General features: G+C 50.9%; 1 protein-coding gene across 1 annotated transcript; it reads right to left on the bottom strand.

Moving 5' to 3' along the window:
* Positions 1-552: 552 nt before the first annotated feature.
* On the bottom strand, positions 553-18,827 carry Susd3 (sushi domain containing 3). Its single transcript, XM_059262978.1, has 5 exons — positions 18,696-18,827; positions 11,296-11,484; positions 9,352-9,499; positions 7,896-8,120; positions 553-1,057 (listed from the first exon to the last, which is right to left on the bottom strand). The coding sequence occupies exons 1-5, from the start codon at positions 18,781-18,783 to the stop codon at positions 862-864; spliced, it is 846 nt and encodes a 281-aa protein (XP_059118961.1). The 5' UTR covers positions 18,784-18,827; the 3' UTR covers positions 553-861.
* Positions 18,828-24,761: the final 5,934 nt, after the last annotated feature.

Below are 24,761 nucleotides of genomic sequence, written 5' to 3'. Positions count from 1 at the left end.
CTCGCCTTGGAAATCAGCCTCCAGGCTATGAGGAAACTGGGAGGCTGGGAAGGGAGACCCAGAAGGTCCCCACTGACTGCCAGCAGCAAACCCAGACCTGTGAGTAACCAGCACTCAACATGACTCCCATGTACCCAGCAGCTTACAAGTTGTAAGAGACTCTGAGTCTCCAACAAGCTCAGAGCTCCAGGGGCTGAGAACACATGATAGGTTTTTATGACAACAGGGTTTGAGATTCTGTTGAGATGGGCAACTGGGACAGTGGTTTCTACCTTAAAGTGACAGAGTCTCCTGTAGCCCAGGCTAGCCTTGAACTTAGTATGCAGTTGAGGATGATCTAGAAATTCACCTCCTCCTTCCACGCTGCCTGGTTTGTGTAGTGCTAGGGATTGAAGCCTCCTTGTTCTGTATGCTAGACAGGCATTTTGTCAACTGAGCTGCACCTGCATCTGCACCCCCACCCCCACCCCTGCTTGTGTTATTTTTCTCACCTGTAATTTACAGATGAAAGTCCTGGGGGTCCCTGCTCCAGGCCATGATGAGGTGGCTACCTGCATTGCTCAAAGTACTTTATTAACATTATCACAGTCTACTATGCAAAACTATATCTGCTAAAATTTCTCAGTCTCTTTAAAAGAACTCTGGTCATGGCGCAGCTTCTTTGGGACCTCATCCCAGGAGCAGTTCAATGAGCAGGTCCTGTAACAGCTACAGAGGTCTCCTCCAGGACAGACAGTTCCCTGCTGGGGCCCCAGCCTTTAATGTCAGCTGGCTCCCAAGGGCTCTCTATACATGGAGGTGACTGCCCCGGCCCTTCTCCAGTTGGGCAAGTGTTGAGGTGCAGGCCTCTGGCTGGTGGGGTCACCCTGGAAGGTACACTTTGGGCCTCATGGGCATTCCAGGGGCCGGCCCTGCAGAGTTCATTGGGTGGACCATCACATAAGTGCATGGAGAGCCGGAGGAGCCACCAGGGCTCGGAGTTCCCATCCCCAAAGTCCAGGGGTCTTTGTCCGTACTGCGCGTCACACCAGCCTGCTCTCTGATGTCGCTGAGGTCTCTGTGGGAAGAAGAGGATGGGTGTTTTTTCTGGACTCATCCAGGACCTTAATAGGCTCAGGCTAGACTACTGCCCAAGATGCCATCTCCTTCTACTAGAAGTGCCCCCCCCCCAAAGCCCTGCCACAGGAGCAACGTCCTGGACCTTAGCTCTCTCATGCCCAGCTCCCAGAGAAAAGGAACTTTCGCCGGGCGGTGGTGGCACACGCCTTTAATCCCAGCACTCGGGAGGCAGAGCCAGGCGGATCTCCGTGAGTTCGAGGCCAGCCTGGGCTACCAAGTGAGTTCCAGGAGAGGCGCAAAGCTACACAGAGAAACCTTGTCTCGAAAAACCAAAAAAAAAAAAAGAAAAGGAACTTTCTGGGGCTGCTTCAGAGTATGGAGAACCACAGGAGCCCAGCTGCCTGGCTAGGAACTGAGGGTGTCCCAGGCAGGAAAAAGATGTCACCACCTCTCCTTCTGGGCTTGTCCCCTTTGGGGGCCTGGAGCTGGGCCACCTACCTTCTACAGCCTCAATCCCTTTCAGCTCCCTCATTCCCCAAACACAAGCCAATTCTCTAGGCCCCGCCCACCTGTTGGCCTCGTTCCCATCTCCAGCTTCTATACTTGAGGCTCTTCAGGTTGCCTGGCTGCCCCTCTTCCCACATATGCCCCTTTCTTATGGTTCTGTCTCCCTCTCTTCCCCACAGATGGACTCTCCTGAGCAGTTACTTTTAGCATTACCTCCCAGAAACATTTCCAGATCAGTGTTCTACCTTTACCTCCCTACCAGGAAAACTATAGGGAGCAGAAATTAAGCAATGGTCTAGTGGTTTTGTGAATAAGTGAAGGAAATAATTAAGTGCTAGGATTATAGGCGTGTGGTAGTAAGCCCAGTTTACACAGTATTGGGAATTGAACCCAGGGCTTCATGCATGCTAGGCAAGCCCTCTGCCAGCTCAGCTATTATAATACATTCCCAATGCACAGCATGAGTTTCTTTCTTTCGTTCTTTTCTTTTTTTTTTTTCTTTTTTGGTGTTTTTGAGACAGGACATCTCTAAGTAGCCCTGGCTGTTTGGAGCTAGGTATGTAGACTTCAGGCTGACTTCAAACTCACAGAGATCCTTTTGCCTAAGGAGTGCTAGGATTAAAGGTGTGTGCCACCATGCCCAGCCAACGTATGTTTTTTAACCTTATAATAAATGGGGAAAATTCAGCACCTTCACTTAGGAAGGCAGCAAGCATCTGGAAGAATTTAAGACAGCATCACACATATTGGCAATGCTGGTCATAGTGTATGTGCCAACAGCAAGATTTTGTGGCTCAATACCCACGCAATATGGCCCCAGGCCCAGAGCACCCTTCTTGGGAACCCAAGGCCAGGGGCTTTGAGGATCAGGGCTATGAGCCTCCTCCATGCTAGGTGCCTGGCTAGATAGAGCCCTTTCTGAGCCCCACTACTGGGCTGAGAGCTCCAGGAAGGCCCCACCTGCCTCAGCATCACCAGAGCTGACTCTTGGAGTGGCCCCCAAGCCAGCATCCTCTATCTCATGATGGTTCCCTCCAGGTAGGGTATTCATGTCACCCAGGGCTTTCCCACTCCCTGGGAGCGTTGTGTAACAGTCTGGGACTGAAGGATTCCATCCTGCAGGGAAGTCCTTAAGCTGGAAGGTAAACAACTCAAAAGAGCTTCAGGAAGTCTCTGAAACTGACAAGATCCACTAGGCCCCTCCCTGCCAGAGTAAACAATAAAAGCTGAGAGAACCCCTCAGATGGAAGGTGAGCTACAAAGACTCTCAGAAAAGAAAAGTTGCAAAGAAGATTCTGAGACCAGACCAGCTGTCTGGAAGAAGCAGAAACCAGCTGAGCTTCTGGGAAGAGGTTCAGACCAGATCACTTGGAAAGGAATCTCAGCCTGTTAAAGTCCCTGCAGGCTGTGCAGTGTGCTCCAGGTTCCCAGTTTTGTGAGCTGTCACCCATGTGGGCCTTGGTGATGCAGCTGCCTTTGAGTCATTTCTGTTCCTGTAAGTAACCCCAATAAAACTCACTGGTTCACCAAATTGGACTTTGGTGGTATCTGTACTTTGGTCCGTTATGGGATCCTATCTGGTTTGAGCAGATGTGTGTTGGGTCTTCCCAGGAAGTTTTGTCACACAACAGGGAGGTGAACATAACTCCCTACACAACTCTGTGACCACCCTTATATACTGAGCATTTGTAGTAAAATCTCCAAGGTCTAATAGCTGGTGTCCATGAAGGAAGGACAAGTAGACATGTGGCCCCAGAAGCATCCCCAGGAATTCCAGGGCCTCACAGTTCAGCCAATGAAACTGCAGGTGTCTGGTCCAGAATACCAGGTCCCTCCACCCCCAAACAGCATCTCGGTTTTCCCATCCCACCTGAGGATCTGGTAACAGCACTACTGAAGGGACTCTGGCCAGCTTGAGCGTGGCGAGCATGGCTCTGGTAGGCCTTGCCCTTCTCCCTATTCCCTGTGCCTTAAAAACTGTTAGATTACATTTCTAAAGTTATCCACCAAAGTCTGTCTCCTGATTTGGCTACTTCCTTCTCCTGAGGCTGACTACCAAGTCAGTAATCGATAGCCCCCTTTGGTTCACCCAATTAACACACTCAATTAAAATTAAACACCTCATCCTAACACAGGTTTTCCCCTTTACCTTTATAAACCGCCATTTGCCTATGTGCCACGTCTGTCTCCCTTCTATCCAGAGGTGGTCCTTTGTGCCTCTGGGACAAACATCCCTTCGCCCTTTTCCTTGTCCTTATCTCCTTTATCACCACATCCTAGCCCATCCTAACACAGACCTCCCCGTGTTCCTGTTCTTAAAAATCACACCTGCAAGGTCATTTGCTGCTGTTTTCCTGCCTGGGTCAGAAAGCAGACACTTTAACTTTTCTTCCTGCTTAATAAAAGATCTCTCTGTGAACACAGGTGTTTGGGTGTGGTTTGTGCCTAATCTAGGGTCCAGGAGGAAGCCCCCTGTTTGGGGGTCTCCTTCAACTATAATGCAGAGGGAATGCCACAAGGTAGGAGCAACAGAGACATCTGGAAGCCAGCCTAGACAACAGGACTATATAAAAGGAAATGCATTAGCCCTCACAGTCTCAACCAAATCACATATCATTAGTTCCTGAGATCTACAGTCCTCTCAAGAATTGGCTGATCTAACTTGTGAGGGACAAAGAATCAAACCATTCAGACTACTTGACCTTACATAATCCACTCCTAGGATTAGCCCAAAGATGCAGCCTCAGAAAGATAACCAAGCAGGCACACAGCTATAGTTCTAGCTATTCAGGGGGCTGAGTCAGGGGGATCCCTTAAGCCCAGGAATTAAAAAACAGCCTGCCAAACAGCAGAACTCCAAGCCAGACAAAGAATCAAGAATAAAACTTGGGTTGGGGATTTAGCTCAGTGGTAGAGCGCCTACCTAGCAAGCACAAGGCCCTGGGTTCAATCCCCAGCTCCAAAAAAAAAAAAAAAAAAAAAAAAAAAAAAGACTCAAAGTCCCCAGAACACCATGGTGAACAGGACTGTCATTGGGTGGAAAGCCTGAAGGCACAGCCAGTTGCTGACATGACGTGATGAGATAGGAAAATGGATACTTTCTGTGCAAGCATCAGGCTTGATACATCATATGGGACATGGAAACATAGAGGTGGCCATCTCTGTGCCTCAGTTTCCTCTCCTACACAAGAAGGATAGATGTAATAATAACAACAGTGATGGCCAGTATTGGCTGAGCTCTCCATTGAGCTCAGGGCAGAGTCACAGATCTGGAATATGGTCATCTAAACAGTGTGGAATATGAGAACTCCTTGATTCCTGCAGGACCAACACGGCCGCTGAGGTGTGGAGAAGCCCCAACCCCACACGGAAGCCAAGAGGCCAGAGGCAGGGTTCCTGCTGCCTCAGGTGAACTGTGGGACAATGAACTGCACCAAGTACCCAGAGTGCAGATGAGCTCAAAGAACATCAGAAGGTAGCCGGGCGTCGGTGGCGCACGCCTTTAATCCCAGCACTCGGAAGGCAGAGGCAGGTAGATCTCTGTGAGTTTGAGGCCAGCCTGGTCTACAGAGCGAGATCCAGGACAGGCACCAAAACAACACAGAGAAAAAAACAAAAAACAAAAACAAAAAAGCAAGCATCAGAAGGAACTGAACACAGTGAGTCAGGGCTCCTTCTGCCAAGTAAGTCACCAGAGCCAAGAAGGGAAAGGAAGGGAAGGGGAGGGGAGGGGAGGGGAGAGGAGGGCAGAAGGTGGCCCTCTGGGACATGTGTATTCATGAAATTTTCTTGCTGGGTGTGGTGCTAAATGCCTATATTCATTGCACTTGGGAGGTAAAGGCAGATGAATCCAGAGTTCAGATTCATGATCAGCCACATAGTGAGTTTGCGGGTAGCTTGGGTTATGAGACGCTGACTCAAAAAACTATTTTTTTTCTCAAAAAGAATTTGAGTTCACTATGAAGCTATAGCAATGAAATTAACACAGAAAGAAGAATTAAGAGCCACTGTGGCTCCTCTGCAAGACACACTGGACTCACAAGTCAATGAGCAAAGTCACTCTTCTGGTGGCCCCCACATCACAGCAGAGCCAGGGGATCACTGTGGCCTCTGAGCTCATAGGTCGGAACCCCTTCATGCCCTGATGATAGAGGGACCTAGAGGACTCAACCTCAGCTCAGAGACCACAGGCTCCTCCCTGGCGGTCTCTGACCCTCTGCTGCAGTGGTTCTCAACCCTTTAACACAGTTCCTCATGTTGTGGTGACCCTCAACTATAAAATTATTTTCATTGCTACTTCATATCTGTAATTCTGCTACTCTTGTGAATTGTAATTTTTTTTTTTTTTTGATAGTCTTAAGTGACCCCGTGAAAGGGTCATTGGACCCCCAGAGGTGTTGTGACCCACAGGTTGAGAACTACTGCTCTGGTGGTTTGAATGGGCAGTGTCCCGGACTGTATTTGAACACTTAGTGCCCAGTAGGTGGCGCTGTTTGGAGGGTATGGAACCTTTGGAAGGTTCTGAGGAGGCTCTGACTGGTTACAGCCTCTCCCCACTTCCTGTCTGTCCTCTGCTTGCCATGTGCGGTTGAGAGGTGACCTCTCAGCTTCTTATTCTGGCTGCCTCTGGTGTCAAATTCTCTTCTTGAAGTTGCTTTTGATCGTGGTATTTTTAATCACAGCAACAGAAAAATAACTGACATAACCCTGCATGGAAGACCCCCAGTGAGAATTCACAATTCAGTGTGGAGACACCAAAGGGAAAATGTGTCTGTGCTGATTAACTGTGTTTTTGTTTTGTTTTTCCATCCAGGGTTCTCTGTGTAGTCCTAGTTGTCCTGGTACTCACTTTGTACCCTGCAGACCAGGCTGGCCTCTGCCTCCCAAGTGCTGAGATAAAGGTGTGCGCCACCATGCTAGGCTTGTACTGCCTAATTTTATGTCAAGTTGACGTAAGTTAGAGTTATCTGAAAGGAGGGAGCCTCAACTGAGAAAATTCTTCCATAAGATCTTGGCTGTAAGGCATTTTCTTAATTAGTAATTGATGTAGGAGGGCCCAGCCCATTGTGGGCAGTGCCATCCCTGAACTGGTGGTCCTGGGTTCTATAAGAAAACAGGCTGAGCAAGTTAGAGTGACGCAAGCCAGTAAGCCACACCTCTCCATGGCCTGTTCATCAGCTCCCGCCTCCAGGTTCCTGCCCTATTTGAGTTCCTGTCCTGACTTCCTTCAGTGATGGACTATAATGTGAAAGTGTAAGCCAAATAAACCCTTTCCTCCACAACCTGCTTTCTGACCATGTTTCACCACAGTAATAAACCATACTTAGGACAGGGTGTCTATATGAGACCTCCGGCCTGAACCTCAGGAGTCCATAGCACAAAGGACAGAAGCCTGTCTGTTTAAAGCGCCCAGAGGCCAGATGCTGAGTGCAAAGGCAGACACACCAATACCAACAGCACGCCTGGGGGTGTTTTCTACTCCACCTACCATCAAGGTAGCCAGATTCTAGAGTCAGAAAAGGCATGTCTCAGGGCTGGGGACATGGCTAAGTTGAGAAGAGTACTCACCCAGCATGCACAAAGCCTGAATTCAATCCCTAGCATTTGCACAGACCAAGTATGGTGGGGCCTATGGGAGATATTGCTCATTCAAACCACCAGAACAGCAGTTCTCAACCTGGGGGTCACAGGAGTCACTTAAGCCCATCAAAACCCAGGTATTTATATTACAGTTCACAACAGCAGCAAAATTCCAGCATTTGGAAGGTGAAGATAGGCAGACTAGGAGTTCAAGGTTATCCTCAGCTACACAGCAAGCCTGAGGTCAGCCTAGGCTACATGAGTGTGTGTATGTGTGTGTGTGTGTGAGAGAGAGAGAGACAGAGACAGAGACAGAGACAGACAGAAGGACTGTCCTTTCACTAGTTCATTCAAAAAATATAAAGTGTGTCAAGAGAGAAGGAGCCACAGCTGCCGCCTGCCGGGCACTAGGAGAAAGAGAAAGTGAGGGAATGTGGAGATCTGAGAGGAAGGAGATCAGTAACTCTGGCAGAGCAGACAGCACAGTGGGAGGGCACAGGGTCTTTGCCAGCTTCCTCATCCCATTTAAACTCAAGGTGATCACCCCAGATAGAGCGGCTGGGAGGGCTAGGATGTCAGTCAGGGCAGAGCGCTGGAACAGCTTTGGGGTTGGAAGTTGAGGCACCAGAGAAGTAGGTACATCTGGGTCCCCAGAATGTGGTGTGGCCAATGTCCCAGGACCTGGCAGAGCTTGGGTTGGGGAAAGGGTACCCCTAAGCACACCCCCAGCCTGTGACCTGGGAACCCACGTGGTGAAGCTGTGGTTGTCATGGGCCTGGCTGTGCCGAATCCCTGGCTTGCCGCTACCGCTACCGCCGCCGCCGCCACTACTGGAGCCACCATGGCCACCACCGCCACCACGGCCAACGCCGATGCTGCTGCTGTTACTGTAGTTGTGTCCCTTGAGGCCCAGGTAGGCGGCTTGTACCGTCTCCAGGTCCTCGCCTCTCAGCTGGTACCAAAGCTGTGCCGTCCTGGAGGAGAGAGTTCAGGATGAAGAGCCTTGGGGGGCCCCTCATCTCCCAGCTGTGCATGTGCAGAAATACCTCTACACGGCCATCTGGGCTCTGGGTGGCAGTGGCCCAGTGAACACAGCAGGACACTTTAGGCGTAGGAGTGGGACACCTGTACTGTTGGATGTGACAGCCAGGGATGGGAAAAGCATGTAGGCTCCAGCGAGAAGCAACTTAGCAAACACGAGGTGGAAATTTCTAGCCTGAGGCAGTGCTGGCTGCTGAACACTGCATGCTACACAACGGCACTGCTTTTAAAAAATTAGTTTGTTATTCATTATTTTTTCAGTGCTGAACAGCATATACAGGGTCTTAATTTTTTTTAATTACGTTTTTATTTTGTGGTGGGAGGTACAGGTACCACAAGCCACATGTGGAGGTCAGAGGACAACGTGTGGATCAGTTCTTTCCCTTCCACCGTGTGGGTTCCAGGAACACAACTCAGGTCCTCAGACTTGACAACGGGCCCTTTCACCCGTGCGCTGTCGCACCTACCCCAGTAGCACCCTTAACAGTGAGTAATTTATGTTTTAACACCATGAAACAATGTGAACAAGGAGTCAATTACTGCCAGGTGTGGTGGTGCACACCTGTAATCCTAGACCCACAGTCTGCGAAGACAGTGATGCCCACCTGATGTGTGGAACATCCATCTGTGGCAGCCCAAAATGTCACTAACACAATAGACAATATGTGTGTGCAGGGTCACTAAGTGCCCCCTGTATGTAGACAGGGAAATGGCTCAGTGGGGAAAAACATTTGCCATGCAACATGAGGACTTGAGTTCAAATCCCCAGAACTCATGTAAAAAGCTGGACATGTAATGTGAGTGTCTGTAATCCCAGCATTCCTATAGGGAGACAAGAGGTACAGAAAGGAGAATCTTTGACAGACGCCCAAGGTTGTCCTGTGACTTCCTCATGCATGCACCACGTTCATCCATGACCAATTGCACATGCACACAGACATAAATACAGAAAGACCACGTACACACACACATACACATGCACAATGTCCCATGTCTTCACAGACCGGCTATATGCCTTAGAATCCCAACAGCCACATAGTGTGGCTGTACCCACGAGGCAGACGGGGCCTGTGGGACCCTCAGACACTGCCCCAGGGTGCCTGGCGGGCGTGGTAAGCAACCCTAACCCAGGCCCACCCCCTGGAAGGACAGCTGCCCCTGTACCTGTCGGCACGGTGCTGCTCATTCTTCTTCACACACTTGAGGAGGCAGCAGGTGAGGAAGGCCATGGACATGAGCAGGATGATGGCGCAGCTCACAATGGAGGCGATCACTGCCACCTTGAAGCCGAAGGTCTCATGTGGTGGTACGGCTAGAGGGAGAAAAGCACCAGCTCCTGGCACAGTGGACCCTGACTTGCCAGGCCCAGGGAAGTGAGGGTGGGGCCCACAGTGAGCTCCGTTTTGGGGGAAGGTAGTCAAGGCTTCAGTGGCTAAGGCAAAGATTTGCAAAGAATATATTTAAAGGGATTTATCAGGGAAGACATTCTCAAGAAGAGGGTGTTTGGGCTGGGTTTGGCAGGGTGCAGAGCAGTTCACAGAACAGTAAACTGGGTAAGTTCTAACAAGGAGGACAATCTGGAGGCCCCTACCCCACCCACTGCAGCCATGCCTACAGAAGGCATCAGCAGAGGCCGCGGGTCAGTTTTTACAATGCGCAAGGAAAAACTCTGCAGGGGCCTTCTCAGCTCATCTTCCCGAAAGGGGAAAGACAATGGAAATGGCTTACACAGCATCAGCTGTGTGACCTCAGCAGTCCCTGAGAACATGTTCCACTAGATCATCAGGAATATTCTTTGAAAAAGACCTCAAGACCATAATTGGAACATACAAATAACTGTATAAACTGTATATGCATAATATACCCAAGGCTGGCATAGCCCAGGTCCCCAGGCCAACCTCAGTCCCCTGACTGGATGCTGACCATCTAGAATTTGGACTCTAGCTCTCAGAGACAGGCCATGTTCTGGGAGATAAAGAGCTGTGATATGGAGCACAACAGCTAAGAATTATCCACACGATGCAAGGGGCCTAACCCCATAGAGCTCATTCCTGGGACACCTTGCCACCACCTGGGTTATGACGTTGACAGGTTAGCCCTGCATTTTGGGTTCTCAGTCTCTCTTCCAGGCACCCTCATCTCAAGAGACTGAGCCAATACCAGGACATTAAGGGCTCTGAGAAGTCCTGAAACATACACACATGAGCAGCAAACTAATTCGATTCAGGGCACTAACATAACATACCAGCCTTCACTTAGGAAAAGGCCACTGGGGGCACTGGACAGTCACAACAGGTTCTGTCTGTGCTACATAACAACTAGATAACTAGAAAGTGTGTCTGCCTTCCCTGAGACAGAATCCAGAGCTGGCACAATCCTGGCTCTCTGCGCTCCCAATTCCTAGAATTCTTGGCACCTAGAACACCCTTCAGGGGTTGCCTGAGGCATTCATGAAGAAAGGGAGAGTGGGTAAGGAAGTGGGTAGGATTTGTTTCCCCATTTCACAGACGACAGTGAGTAGTGACCGCTTCACTACTGACCAATCAGGGGCCAGGGCAGCAGCAGGATTGAAGCTAGCCCTGGGTCTGATATCTATCGGTCCTCAGTCGTCACAGCATGCAACAGTGGGAAGAGAATCCTCAATGTGGAACAGCCTATGACTGGACACCAACTACCTTCAATGTGACAGTATTTGGGGTCCCCATCTCACCAGCCCACCAGCAGTTGAGCTGGGGCATCTCTGGGGTGGGGGCTTACCTGTGGAAGCCCGTTCTCGGGTTCCTCGTGGCTTTACCCAGCAGGTCCTCATAGAGGATGATTAGACCATGGGCCTGAGTGCAGGTGTCTGAGATGGTCTGCACTTGGCTGTGCTGGGGGAGGAGGTCTTTTGCTCCACCCCTTGGTGTCTCTATAAAAACCCTGGGGCAGAGACAGTCGGGGCCTGTTGGAATAGGTTCCAGGCCCTCTCGAGGCTATCCTTTATTTTCTATCTGTTTATCTCCGCGATATTCTCCGCAATAAATCCTTCCATCTAATATTTCCTGCTGCTCGCACTCAAGAAAACTCTGGGGAACTGTGGGGGTGGCTGGGTAAACACCCCACACTTACCTTTGCACACAGGGCTTCCTGAAGACCAGTCAGCGATGCTCCCATTCCAGGCGCAAGTGAGGAGGCCAGACCCCACCATCTGGTGTCCAGAGGGACAGTGGAACATGAGCACAGTCCCCAGGGAGGTGCCATCTCCACGGACAACTTGCAAGGTGCCTCGAGGGGGCGGATGGAGCTGAGCACAGGTGCCTGGAGAAAGAGGTGTCTGTGAGGCTGGGGTGCGGTCAGCAGAAGGCAAAGAGGCACTACCACAGCCCCCCAGGAGTCCCTCCAGAGCTGGGCTGACCTTAAGAGAATAAAATCTATAGGGTCTGAGGATTGTGACAAGACAATATAACAATACACAATGATTAGATAAGCATTGTTCCAAAGGCAGAAGGGAGGAGGAGAGAAACAGACATGAAAAGTGATGCGTTACCTCTTAATAACAGAAAGATAAACATTAACTCAGATAAACAAAATTAGGAAAGATATTTAGGAAGTAAACACTCCAAACTCTTTGATTTGCAAAGAGATCTTACCAATGAGAGTTAAACATATAATTTTCTTTTCAAATTGAGCTAATGTGTAAGCAAGGAGTACAAGAGATACAATGGCTAGCAGCCACAAAACATGCTCACCACACAGCAAGCCAAATAAACGTGAATGACAGCTGGTCTTTCCCTCAGCAAGGTGGCTAAGATTTTTTCAGAAATCTTTTTGTTTTTCAAGACAGGGTTTCTCTGTGTAGCCTTGGCTGTCTTGGAACTCACTCTGTAGACCAGGTTGGCCTCGAACTCAGAGAACCCCTCTGCCTCTCAAGTGCTGGGATTAAAAGTGTGAGCCACCAGGCCCAGCTGCAAGTGCTGTTAACCACAGTGTCAACTCTCCAGCACCAAGGTGGCTGAGATTAAAAGAAAAAATGAGATAAGGCTGTCAGTTTGTGGTACAGCACTTGCCTAACATCAAGGCTCTGGGTTCCATCACAGCATGCAACAACTAATGATGATGATGATGATGAAAACCTGTATCTCTTGAGGGAGAAAAGGGACTCCCCAGGTTGTAGTGATAGCCAAGCCTTCTTAGATAGAGTCTGGTAAGTGTGAGGGCTTATGTGGTACACCACGATGCTACTTCCATTCCTGTAAGCAGAATGTTCACCTCAGAGCTTGGTGGGACAGCAAGAATCTGGAAAGCATCCACATCTCTAGCAAGAAGCAGAGATTCACCCATCAAGGTATAAACAAATGTGCTAATGCACAGCCACAAATTATAGCAAAAGGCTATGAAGCAGGGACAGCAATGTTGTCCTTAAATAGGGACACAGAGGCCAGTGAGAAGCTGGCTCAGTTGGTAAAATGCTTGTCACCAAAGCATGAAGACCAGCAACCCTGAGCTAGCTCTCACTGGCTTTGGTCACTGGCTGTCACTGGTACAGCCATAATTTGATTTGTTTATTTTTTCGAGACAGAGTTTCTCTGTGCAGCCCTGGCTGTCCCAGAACTCACTCTGTAGACCAGGCTGGCCTCAAACTCACAGAGATTCACCTGCCTCTGCCTCCCAAGTGCTGGGATTGATGTGTGCCACAACTACCTGGCCATAATTTGAACTCTTGGTTCCAGGGTCTTGTCTCTCTTCATGAAGCACCAGCTGTCTCCACAGACATCAGGGTAGGACTGAAGGAAGCTGACTTCACAGATTAATCATGGTCCACACTCCCCCTTTGCCTTTTCAGAATTCTGGAATGTGGACATACACTATCCCCCTGGCCAGGGAAGTGGACATGGGGTTTTGGAGCTGTGGTAGACATGGCTGGGCAGACATTGACCAGCCCCAGAGCTCTTCCCCAGGATGCCAGGCAGCCAACACTTCCCAGTCCTCAATTTAGAGTCACAACTTCTGCATTCTGCAGCTGAGCTGGCAGAACGGAGGCCCACCCTCACCACCTGCCATCAGCCTGGTCGCAGCCAGACAGAGAGGAGGTGGGCAGGGGCGGGGGGTGGGGGGTGGTAGCAGCGCCCACAGTGGTCCACCAGCACAGGGCTTTACTAAACTAGAACTTCATCACAAAGGGTCCTGGCTGGTAGGGGTGGCCAGAAGCAGAAGTTATCTGCCACATGGGATTGGCCATGACAGACTGCAGCCTTCCATGTACCCAAGTCAGGCCAGCCCTGGCTGTGGAGCCAGGGGACCTAGTTCAGGGGTGCCTTCGTTACCTGGGGACTTCTTATCCTGGATGTGTGTCATCGCCTGCAAATGGAACACCAGGCAGGGAGGCGAGGATGAAGAAAGGTCTGTGGCCCATCAAGGAAACCACCCGTGGTCCACTTCCCCTAAATATGTCTTAACTGCAGAGCGGGCGGGTGGGCGGGGCACCACAATGTCCCCACTTGGTTCACGCTACGTCTGTCAACAGCCACATCCGGTGCTCTGGGGAGGGCTCTGCAGGGATGGGGTGCCTGTCCTCAGCTAGTGACTGTAGGCCTTAGTATGCCTCCTAGTCAGGCAGTCACTACGAATCTTAAAGGGCAGATTTCCTGCCCTGTCATTGAGCCTCATAACCGTGTGTGTGTGGGGGGGGTGGTGGTGAAGTCACAAGGAAAGAGAGCCAGCTAGCCCTGCCACACTGGCTGTCAGAAGCCCAGGAGCTTCCATCAATCTACAGAGCTAAAGAAAAGCAGAGAAACAAACACTTCTAGTGCAAGGCCTATAAGAGGGACGGCAGCCCCAGGGCAGAAGATGGGGAGAAGATAGGGTGGAGAGAGCAGCCTGATGGCAGACTTGGGGAGACTCGGGCGAGAGAGGCTTCAGGTGCAGTCCTGGTCCCAAACACGGCATTTCTAGCCAGCCATCTAGGGAACTCACAGGGTGTAGAGGCCAGCCTCCTAACTATTGTTCTTCCATTTTAAAAGTTAAATAGAGGAGTTTGGATGGGCAAAGGACAGAGGTGGACAGTGGGGATATGCCCTTCTTCCTTGTGTTCTTCAAGGAGATTTCCAGCCAGGGAGGACCGACTCCTTTAAACAGAGCTGAAAGAAGCACAGAGAAAGTGGCCCTGGCTGGGAGTGTCTCCCCAACCTCCCCAACACAAGCCCCCAGACTCTCCCCCTCACCCCAATAATAGGGCAGGGAAAAACACATGGGCTCCTGGATCTGATCCAGCAGGAAGCTCCAGCCTACATTCCACACTGGCTTCCCCAGACTTGCCCATCTGCAAAATGGGTATTCTGCCCTACTGGGTGGGCCACAGGGAGAGTGGGGCTGCCTGGTAGAGATACTGAGGCAGGGCTGGTTCACAGAATTAGTGCCTAGGTGGAACCTGAGCAAGCTGTCATGTACTCCAGGCTGCCCCGAATTTATGATGTAGCTAATCAACTCCTAATCCTCTTGTTTCTACCTCCCCAGTGAGAGGATTACAGGTGTCCACCATCACATTGGGTCTATCCACCATGCCAGGGTTAGAATCCAGGGCTTTATGCATGCTAGGCAAGTAAGTGCTCCACCAAGAGAACTACATCCCTCAGGTAAGACTTTAAGCCGTGTCTCAAGCACTCCAGACCACGGTGGCACTAAAACATGCATGAGCAACATGTGCACGCACGCGCATGGATATGGACACGGACGGACACACACACACACACACACACACACACACACAGTCTCCATTCTCCCAAGTCCACAGCACAAGGGACCTCCACTCCCTGACGGGGGTCTCTTTCACCCATGCCTGGGCCTGCAGGGCCAGTAGGTGTCCTCAGCCTGAGGTGGCCTTGAAATGAATGCGCTAACAGCACTGGGCAGGCAGAGAGATGCTGTCCGAGGCCCGCAACCCTCGGGGTGCAGCGGCACAAGCTCTCAGGAGGCTGAAGCAGGGCAGAGAGCCCACGGCCAGCAGGAGCGACACAAGGAGACTGCTTCAAGGTATTACCAAGAGCCAGGCATGGTGGTGCATGCCTTTCGATCCAGCACTTGGGAGGAGACAGAGGCAGGCAGATCTCTGGTCTACAGAGCGAGTTCAAGGACAGCCAAGGCTACATAGAGACCCTGTCCTTTTTTTTTTTAAAGGTACTTAGAAAGAAACTCCCCAACTCAACCTACAGTCCCCCAGTTACTCCCCATTGACACTCCACAGACTCCCTGTGTCTGGCATCTAAGAATCAAGCTCATCTGCCTCCATTGCTCAAAATGTCCCACCGAACCCAGGCCCAGCAGGTACACTCTACTTCCTAACTGAACTTGAAGACACCCCATGTTCCCAGGACGGCACCCAGCTGAGTGATGACAGGTGGCTTTCAGGCCTCTCTCGGCACTACCTCCAGACACTGGACACAGTATGTCCTACAGTCCTTCATTGTGTCCATGCACCTGACCCTTTATCATCTGGGCAGTGCTGGTACAGCTTTTACTTCAGTATCACTGGGGGTCACTTTTTGGTTCCATGTAAAAGTAAACAGAAAAAAAAAATGAAGCAAATGGGATTAATTCTAACATGAAAAACACACATGACCCAGCCTGGTCCTCTAGGCTTGGGATAGAGCAGAGGACAGATAGGCACAGCAAGGTGACCCTCCCAGCCCATGAGGGTCTCTAGCCTGTCCCAGTAGCTTGTGTTCCCAGGTCCTTTCACCCTGAGGTGCACATGGCTAGATCTGGGAGGAACCCCTCCCCTCCTCCCCTCTCCTCCCCTAGTCCTTGAGGCCAGCCGGATGCCTGGGAAAGAGCTTGTTTGTTAATCTTTTATCTGGAACCTTGGACCACAGGCAGGGGCCCGCATCTTCTGTCCTTCCTGGGGCCCATGCCCTCCTCACCCTGACCTTCTTAATAAGTTCCCTTTTATATTGGCAGAGGCTGTGTGAGTAGTACTGGGAAAGGGAAGGCAGGCCTCTGGGCACAGCGTTACCAGGACTTAGTAACCAGGCTTATGTTCTACCTGCCTGTGAGTCCTTATGTAATTTTGCTCTGGGTCTGATCTCTTCAAATGCCAAATGTGAATCATGGTTGGGGCAGGGGGTGGGTTCAAAGTTCTTAGAGATGACTGACTTATGCATACACAGGCACTCTCACAGCAGGGCCCCCGAGACAGCAGCAGCCAGGATAACATGTGGCTCTAACACTGAGTATGTAAGTCCCACAGCCTCGCTGTGTATCCCCTGGGAAGCCATCTGTCCCTTCTGAGGCTATCTTTCCATGCCCCTGAACTGTGGGCCAACTAGGCTGGGCTCCATATCATTGGCTATGTGCTTCCTTCCACGGCAGGACAGAGATTATTCTAACCAAGGAAAATGTATCCCTTGAATTTTCTGGGGGAGTATATGGCAAGGGGAGGGGAGCCTCATGCTGATTCACACTGGCTATCACTGGGCCTCAGTTTACCCTATGTACTACGGGCACAGCAGGCTTCAAGGATGAAGCCAAGAGCACACTCAAAAGGCCCACCTGCACCTACCCACTGAGCTTCTTTTTGCACTTTTCAAGGTCCCTTCCGGAGTTAGCAGGAGGTGGCTTCCAGCCACTGGAACCCGGTGTTCCTGGAAAACCTCCCGGACTAGGGAGTTTGGGAGCTGCCCCAGGAGCAGAGCCAAAACCTTCCATCTAGTCCAGATAGGAGACCCTGGCTGGGGGGTGGGAGGGTGGATGCTGCCAACACTTAGTCACGCTCTGAGCCAGCCTCTCCTACCCACAGGAGACCACAGACCTCCAGGAGGCCTCTGGCCCACTCAGGAATGGGCCCATTCTACAGATTGTGGGAACCACACACCTCAAGTACTATTTTACATCCCAATTATTGTGGGGTTTTTGTTGTTGTTGTTGTTTTGTTTTTGTTTTTTGACAACACCAAACTATCTCCATGTAGCTTCAGGCCCCTTCTTTTGCCTTTCCAGCCTATTAAACAAAACAGGACAGGCTGAGGAAGTCCCAGGTACTGCATTATTCAAGGACAAGAACTCTTTGTAGTCTGTTAGTCCTGCCCACAGCCCCTAGAGGCAGGAACACAGCACTCACCTTGTGTCTCAGAAGGGAACTGAGGCACAGGGGTAGGACTTATCCCCACTTTGAGGGTACTACAACCAAAACTCCAACAAGGGGCCTTGTGTCTGGGATCTGCTTGGACACACTGCAAGGACACCAATCTTTCCTGAAGCCAGGGAGGACAAGGGACAACCAAGACACTGGACTCTCAGACCTTATCCTGAGATTCCTATGCAAATAGCCTTCTGTATGCAAACTCCGCTGGGCCTCAGGCCCCCCTAGGGCCATGGGCTAACCTTGGGCAAGGCCAGCCACCTCTTCTAGCTGGTGACACCTATTCCTCCAGGCTGCTGTGCAGAAGGTGCTCCCAGGAGAGCCCCCTTTCTCCAGCATTACCAGGCCCAGGGTTGGCCTCCTCAAACACAAAGGTACTCCAGTGGAGTAACAATAAGAAGCTAAAACTAGCCACACCTGTGGGGCCAACAATGGCCTGACCCTGTGGGATGGTATAAAACAACTCAAACCCACTAGGGCAGCAATTCTCAACCTGTGTAGGGACACCTTTGGGGGTTGTCTTAGACTATCAGAAAACACAGATGTTTACATTACGATTCATAACAGTAGCAAAATTACAGTTACAAAGTAGCAAAAAATTATTGTACGGTTCTAGTGTCACCTCAACATGAAGAACTGTAATGAAAGGGTCGCTTGGGCATTAGGAAGATTGAGAACCACTGCCCTTCCATGAGGGCAATGCTACCTCCAGCGCAATGGGGCCAAGCTCTCCTCAGAGACACCTCCTGGCTGCACAGGATTGAGCTCTTGGAGAAATGCGGGGTTCAGTTTTGGTCGTGTTTCTAAGAGTTATCAAAGCTGACATTAGAACAGTCTTCAGCACATTTTAGAAACTACACACTTAAAAGTCACTTTCCCTCCTTCCAAAGACCCTTGACCTCTGACAGCCTAGGCGCAACCCGGCTCCCGGCTGCTGGATGGCCTCAGCCTCTCCGATCTCACAGGCTCACTTTCCCGTTTTGTAAAGTAAAGTTGGAGTAGTCATCAAAGAACTCCAAAGATAACACCTTCCTCCCGCCCAGAGATCACCCCAGCAGCTCCCTCCGCCCCCGGGCCGCGCACACCACCAGGTGAAGCCGGTTCCGACTTCCGCAGGCGTGGGGAACTTTCGGACGGCGGTGGGGCCGACTATCGCCAAACTCGTGCAAACACTACGAGGTGCCCGCCACCTAGTTTCGAGTCGCTCGCCGCCTGGTTTCGGCTCAGTTGGGGTCGCCTGTTGGATCGGTGGGAAGTCGGAAAAGTTCGTTCTGGAGGAGGCCTTAGCGGTGCAACGCACGCCCCTTCCTGGACATGGTCCCCATAACGGCAGCCCCTCGACCCTCCGCTTCTCCGTCTATGAAAAGGGCGCTGAGACCCTCGACCCCAGCCCTCACCTGTCCGGTTCCCTGGGACCGGCGTCGCGTTCCCGGCCCGCCCCCGGGGCCTCGCCCTGCCGCGGAGGGTCGCAAACACCCGGCGCATCCTCAGCGGTCTGCAGCTGTCAGCGAAGTCTGTCTAGGTGGAGGCGGGGCCTAACGGAGGGGCGGGTCATTGGGAGGCGGGGCTGTCTCTAGCCACACCCAGAGCACGCCCTCCAAGACACTAGTTTTGAACTTTAGTCAGGTCCCGCCTACGCCTTGGGGTGGGGCTAGGCTGACTGAGCTGGGGTCTGGACACCTGGTGGGGCAGACTTTGAGGAGCCCCAGGCTGATCGCCTAGAAGTCCCTCTGGTAGTCTGTCTGCACACCTTTCCTCTCCGGGCCCTCCTCTGGACAAGAGGGCTTAAGCAGGTGATCTTGGAGAGTGCATGTCCTGTTAGATCACAGGACCGGATTCCAGCCAAGCAGGCTCTCCAGCCTCTGCTTTCTGAGCAGTGAGAGATGCCTTCTCATTCTCCTCTGGAGTCAGGGTTGGTTACACCCACTAATATCCCCTTTCCACTTGATCTTGTGGGTCACACGTGATGGCTTTCTTCAATTTCCTTGTATCGAAATCTAGCTTATGTCCGTTCTGCCACATCATGAAAGGCAGGTCCATCTGCAGACCCCACTGTGACACCGACCCCCCTACCACCTTCTCCGGAGCACACTCTGAGACACCAGTGTTCCCTGTCAAATAGACAGAGATCTCACTGCCCTGTGTGGGCCCCTCTCTGCCTGTAGAATCATGAGTGGGATCTAAAGTGCCCCTGGTTTGCGGATGGGAGGCGTGACAGATGTGAAAACGTGACCCACCACCATGTGTAGCTCAGGCCTCCAGGTGTCCAGAAGTGCTGGCCAACAGACTATTTAGGTCAAAATGTTTCCCTAGGCCTGCAGAACAAAGCGCTACAGATAGAGCTCCACACAGAACAACAGAACGGTGTTATCTCATCATACAGGAGGTGGGAAGCCAGAGATGGGGTCTGGGCAAGACCAGAGCTCTCCAAAGTCTCGAGGGAGGGGAGCATGTTATTTTTTTCTTTAGATTTTTTTTAATTTTCTGTGTACGAGTGTTTGGCCCACATGTATGTGCACCTTGTGCATGCCAATGTTCAGTTGTGCGGCACCAGGTGGGTGCTGGGAACCAAACTCAACCACATTCCAGGAACAGAGGTGCTCTTAACTACTGAGCTATACTTCCACCGTTTTCTTGATTTTTTTATTCTAGTTTCTACTCAATTAAAAAAATGAGAATTTAGTCGGGCGGTGGTGGCGCACGCCTTTAATCCCAGCACTCGGGAGGCAGAACCAGGCGTATCTCTGTGAGTTTGAGGCCAGCCTGGGCTACCAAGTGAGTTCCAGGAAAAGGCACAAAGCTACACAGAGAAACCCTGTCTCGAAAAACCAAAAAAAAAAAGAAAAAAAAATGAGAATTTCATCCTCAAAACCTTTCACAATGGATCACGCCCCTAAAGTTTCATTGTCAAAGGCTAATAAGATTCGGATAAGTATGAAGGACTCATGGGCTTCTGCTCTTTTTAAAGATGTTTTGCCTTTTAAGAATAAAAGGGATTTTTTAAATAACCCAAATTTGTACCTCCAACAAGCTAGCTGTTAGGGAAAACTAGAATTTCCCTTAAAATGTTTCTGCCAGGCCCTTTGGAGCCTTCCATGGGAAGGAACACTAGGGTGAGCTTCCTGATGGCAGGTTAGGGGAAGGAGATGAGTGGTGTGGGCTGTACCTTGTTCATGACCACTGCGCAGTCCTACCTGGCAGCTGAGCCAGCTTGTTAACAACTAGCACCAACCCCAGACTCAGAAATGATGGCTTGGAGACACCTTGAGGATATGTGTGCATGTAGGGGGGTGACTGCTGAACACCTGCCATCTACCAGGCCAGTTCAGGAGCCGAGGACACAATGGGGTTCAAGGGTGGCACTGTCTATTAGGAAGCTGCTCCTCCTCCTCCACACCTGGCTGCCGTCGGGCAGTGAGGTTTCGGGCATTCTTTCCTCTGGCGTTTTCACTCTTCCCTGTATTTTTTGAATTTACTACAATGAGTGAATGTTTGTCTTATCAGAAAACAGGAAACAGGACTAGCAGGATGGCTCAGTGGGTAAAGACGCTTGCTCTGCGGGCCTGGCAACCTGAGTTGGGCCCCCAGAATCTACCAAAGGTGGAAGGAGAATACCAACTCCACAGAGTGACCCTCTGCCTTCACACAGACACACACAGACACACACACACACACACACACACACACACACACACACACACGCTAAATTAAAATAAAAAACAGGAAACAAGCCGGGCGGTGGTGGCACACGCCTTTAATCCCAGCACTCGGGAGGCAGAGGCAGACAGATCTTTGTGAGTTCGAGGCCAGCCTGGGCTACAGCATGAGTTCCAGGAAAGGTGCAAAGCTACACAGAGAAACCCTGTCTTGAAAACAAACAAACAAACAAAAAAACCCAAAACCAGGAAACAAATACTCGAAGAGGGGGAGGGAGAGAATAAAAAAAAAAATGTCTGTAGAGAAGCCAGAAGACAGCACCAGATCCCTGGAAGCTGGAGTCACAGGCAGTGGTGAGCTGTCTGATGTACGTGCGTTGGAAACCAGACTCAGGTCCTCTGGAATAGAGCACAAGTGCTCTTAATTGCTGAACCATAACTCCAGTTCCAGATAACGGATGTCTGTCAAAGCTTCATACTCGTAAACAATCTCAAACACACCCAAGGCCTTTGTGCTTCGTAGCTGTCAGAAAAGACGTGGGCTAGTTGATCATGGTGGCCCATGCCCGTAACCCAACACTTGGGAGGTGGAGGCAGGAAGATAAGGAGATCTAGGCCAGCCTATACCTGCAACCTTGTCTCAAAAACCAAAATGAGGGGCTGGAGAAATGGCTCAGCGGTCAGGAGCACTGTCTGCTCTTCTAGAGGTCCTGGGTTTGGTTCCCAGCAACCATATGGTGGTTCACAACCATCTGTAGTTCAATCTGGTGCCCTCATCTGGCCTGTAGGCATGTATGTGGACAGAATATTGTATACATAATGAATAAATAAATATTTAAAAAAAAAACAAAATGAAAACTAAAGCCAGAAGTAAAAGAAACAGGAAAGAAAAGAAGGAAGGAACGGAGGGAGGGAGGGAAGGAGGGAGGGAGGGAGGGAAGGAAGGAGGGAGGGAGGGAGGGAGGGAGGGAGGAAGTGAGAGAGGGAGGTGGAGGGGGAAGGAAGACAGGGTGAGGGAGGGAGAGGAAGGAGGGGGAAGGAGGAAGGAAAGGTATGAGATGATGTTCCTTCTATAGATGGGGAAACCAAGGTTCAGAGAAGGATCCACGTGGCCCAAGGTCACTTGGCTGCTAGGATTAGCCTCATTATGGCCATCTGAAGAGTTCCCTTCTAAGCATACCTTTCCAGAGGCAGTGTAGTGTTTTCCTTAGCAGGAGGCTGCTCCCAGATAAGCTGGGTGGTAAGAAGGTGACCTGGTAGCTCAAGGGTGACCAGAGGCTTAATACTCAGGGGCCCATTAAGCTTCTTTGATACCTAGCACCCACACAGTGAGAAGGGCGGGCCTCTAGGGCCTGGGCTCCAGGCAAGTGTGACAGCCTTGCCCTCCCTCCTTCCCTCCCTCCCTCCCTCCCCCATGATGCCCTCACACATGCTAGAGCAGCAGCTGCTTAGTCTTTAGCAACTGTGGGGTTCCTGTGCCTCAGTTCTGACTCTTCCTGTGTCTGCTGGGCCTGGCCTCTGGGGGCCCTCGGTAAGCCTCCACCCTTTGGGGTCTCTCCTGTCTCTTTCTCCAAGTCTCAGTGAAAAGGAGTGACAGTTTGTGGGGTGCCAAGCACTCCAGTGAAGGGATTCTTCTTTGTGACCCAGTGAGTTTCACTAGGGTTTGCTTACAGGAGCATGGACACATGACTAGTGGCTACATCATAGGGGAGGATGTTTCTCAGTGCGGGGAGGGGCCTGTAAGTTCCTCTCCTTCTGGGGGAGAGGTGGTGATTCTTGACTCCTCCAGGGTAGGAATTCCAGAAGGGTGTCTCAATATCCTCTAAGACTGTCCAGGGCTCATCCAAACGGGCACATAAGAATGACTCTGACCCTGGAACTTACTTGAAGATCTCCCATTCCACCAAGGCCTGAAGCACCAGTGAGGATCTGCCCTGAACAACACAGCTCACCCCAGATCCTCCAAAACGGTAGGCCAAAATAGCCTTTTATTCTTCGCAAGTTAACTACCTTGGGTATTTTGTTACAGTTGTAGAAGAGATGATGATTGGAGAGTAATTTGGTCCAAGGTAAATCTGAACCCTTGTAACAAGTTCCACTAGGAGTTACGGTCTTGGACCAATCCCCCATGGCCTGATGCTCTGTCCCCTGAGTCCATGGCAGTGGCCCTGCTCCCTGGGGCCTTGGTAGCAACCAACCGCATGCTTTCTCCAGCTTGCCTCTGCCGCCCTCCAAGCTCTGGCTCGTTCCCCTCACCCGTCTGTGCCTCCCAGTCCAAGCTAGCCATGTTTCTCCTGTTGTGACAGTCTCAGGAAACCTGTCAGTGTCCCGAGTAATGCATGGACGCCCTCTGGCAAGAGCCTCTGCCTCTAGATATTTCTAGATCTCCTCTCTGTTCTCGGACTCTGAGATGAACCATTACTCATGGGCCACACCCTCATTTCCTCAACAAGTAATGGCCAAAACGTTCAGCATTGTGTTCAGATCACTCTTTCTCTTTTCTTTTTACCCCAAGACAGGGTTTCTTTGTGCATCTCTGGCTGTCCTGGATCTCGCTCTGTAGACCAGGCTGGCTTCAAAGTCACAGAGATCTGCCTGCCTCTGACTCCCCAGTGCTGGGACTAAAGGCGTGCGCCACTCTTTCTCAACAAGGCATTTCCTAATTTTAGCAATCTGGACCCACCCAATCACTCCTTTCCTCAACTTCTCTCTCCCCTCTTGTCTAACTGTTTCCTCTGAGACTGAAATATTCCATCCTGCAGGGAAGCTCCTCAAGCAGGTAGATACACAACTTAAAATAGCTTCAGGAAGTCCATGAAACCGATCAGATTCACCAGGCCCCTGCTTGCCAGTGTGAGCAGTGAAAGCTGAGAGTCTCTTCAGCTCGAAGGAAGCCGAGCTACAAAGAAGACTCTCAGAGGAGCTGCCAAGACTCTGAGACCAGCCGAGCTGCCTGGAAGAAGTTTGGATGAGTCACTTGGAAAAGACACTCTCCAGCCTCCTGAAGTCCCCGCAGGCTGTGCAGGGAGCTCCAGGTTTCCCAGCTTTGTGAGCTGTCATGCGTGCTGGGGTGGGCCTTGGTCATGCAGCTGTCTTGGAGTCATTTCTTCTCCAGTAAGTGACCCCAATAAAACTCACTGGTTCACTAAGTTGGACTTTGGTGGTCTGTCGTGGGATCCCTGTCTGCGGGGAGTAGACATGTGTGTTGTATCTTCCCATGAAGCTTTGTCACACATCAGTGTGATTACTTACTGCTCAGCGATTACTACAAGCAGCCAGGAGAACCTAGGCCACATCATCCACACCTTGCCCGAAGCATGCATTCCTTGGTTAGACGTCCAACTTCACTGCTAATGAGTTCTGCTTTCTGTCTGCCTGCCCAGCTTTCCACCACTCTAGAAAGCGCCTTCAGGACAGCCAGTGCCTGCTACATTCCTTCTAGGGCCCCGCAGGCTCGATGCATCTCGGCATTTCTGCTAACATTCGGTTCGAGGCAGATGCATCCAAGAGCTTTCTCGTTTCTTCTGAGTTCTCACCAGAAACACTTTAAAATAAATGTCCACATTTCTACAGCAATCACTTCTTAACCCTTAAAAAAAACCTTAAACATAATTATTAAAAAGTAGGAGAAAAATCATACAACATGCCGGGCAGTGGTGGCGCACACCTTAATCCCAGCACTTGGGAGGCAGAGGCAGGTGGATCTCTGTGAGTTTGAGGCCAGCCTGGACTACAAAGTGAGTTCCAGGAAAGCTGCAAAGCTACACAGAGAAACCCTGTCTCGAAAAAAGAAAAAAAAATGTTTAA

Source organism: Peromyscus eremicus, chromosome 5 (assembly GCF_949786415.1).
Source record: "Peromyscus eremicus chromosome 5, PerEre_H2_v1, whole genome shotgun sequence".
In the NCBI taxonomy this organism is placed as follows: domain Eukaryota; kingdom Metazoa; phylum Chordata; class Mammalia; order Rodentia; family Cricetidae; genus Peromyscus; species Peromyscus eremicus.
Note: the sequence above shows the minus strand (reverse complement) of the source record. Positions and strands in the feature narration are given on the sequence as shown.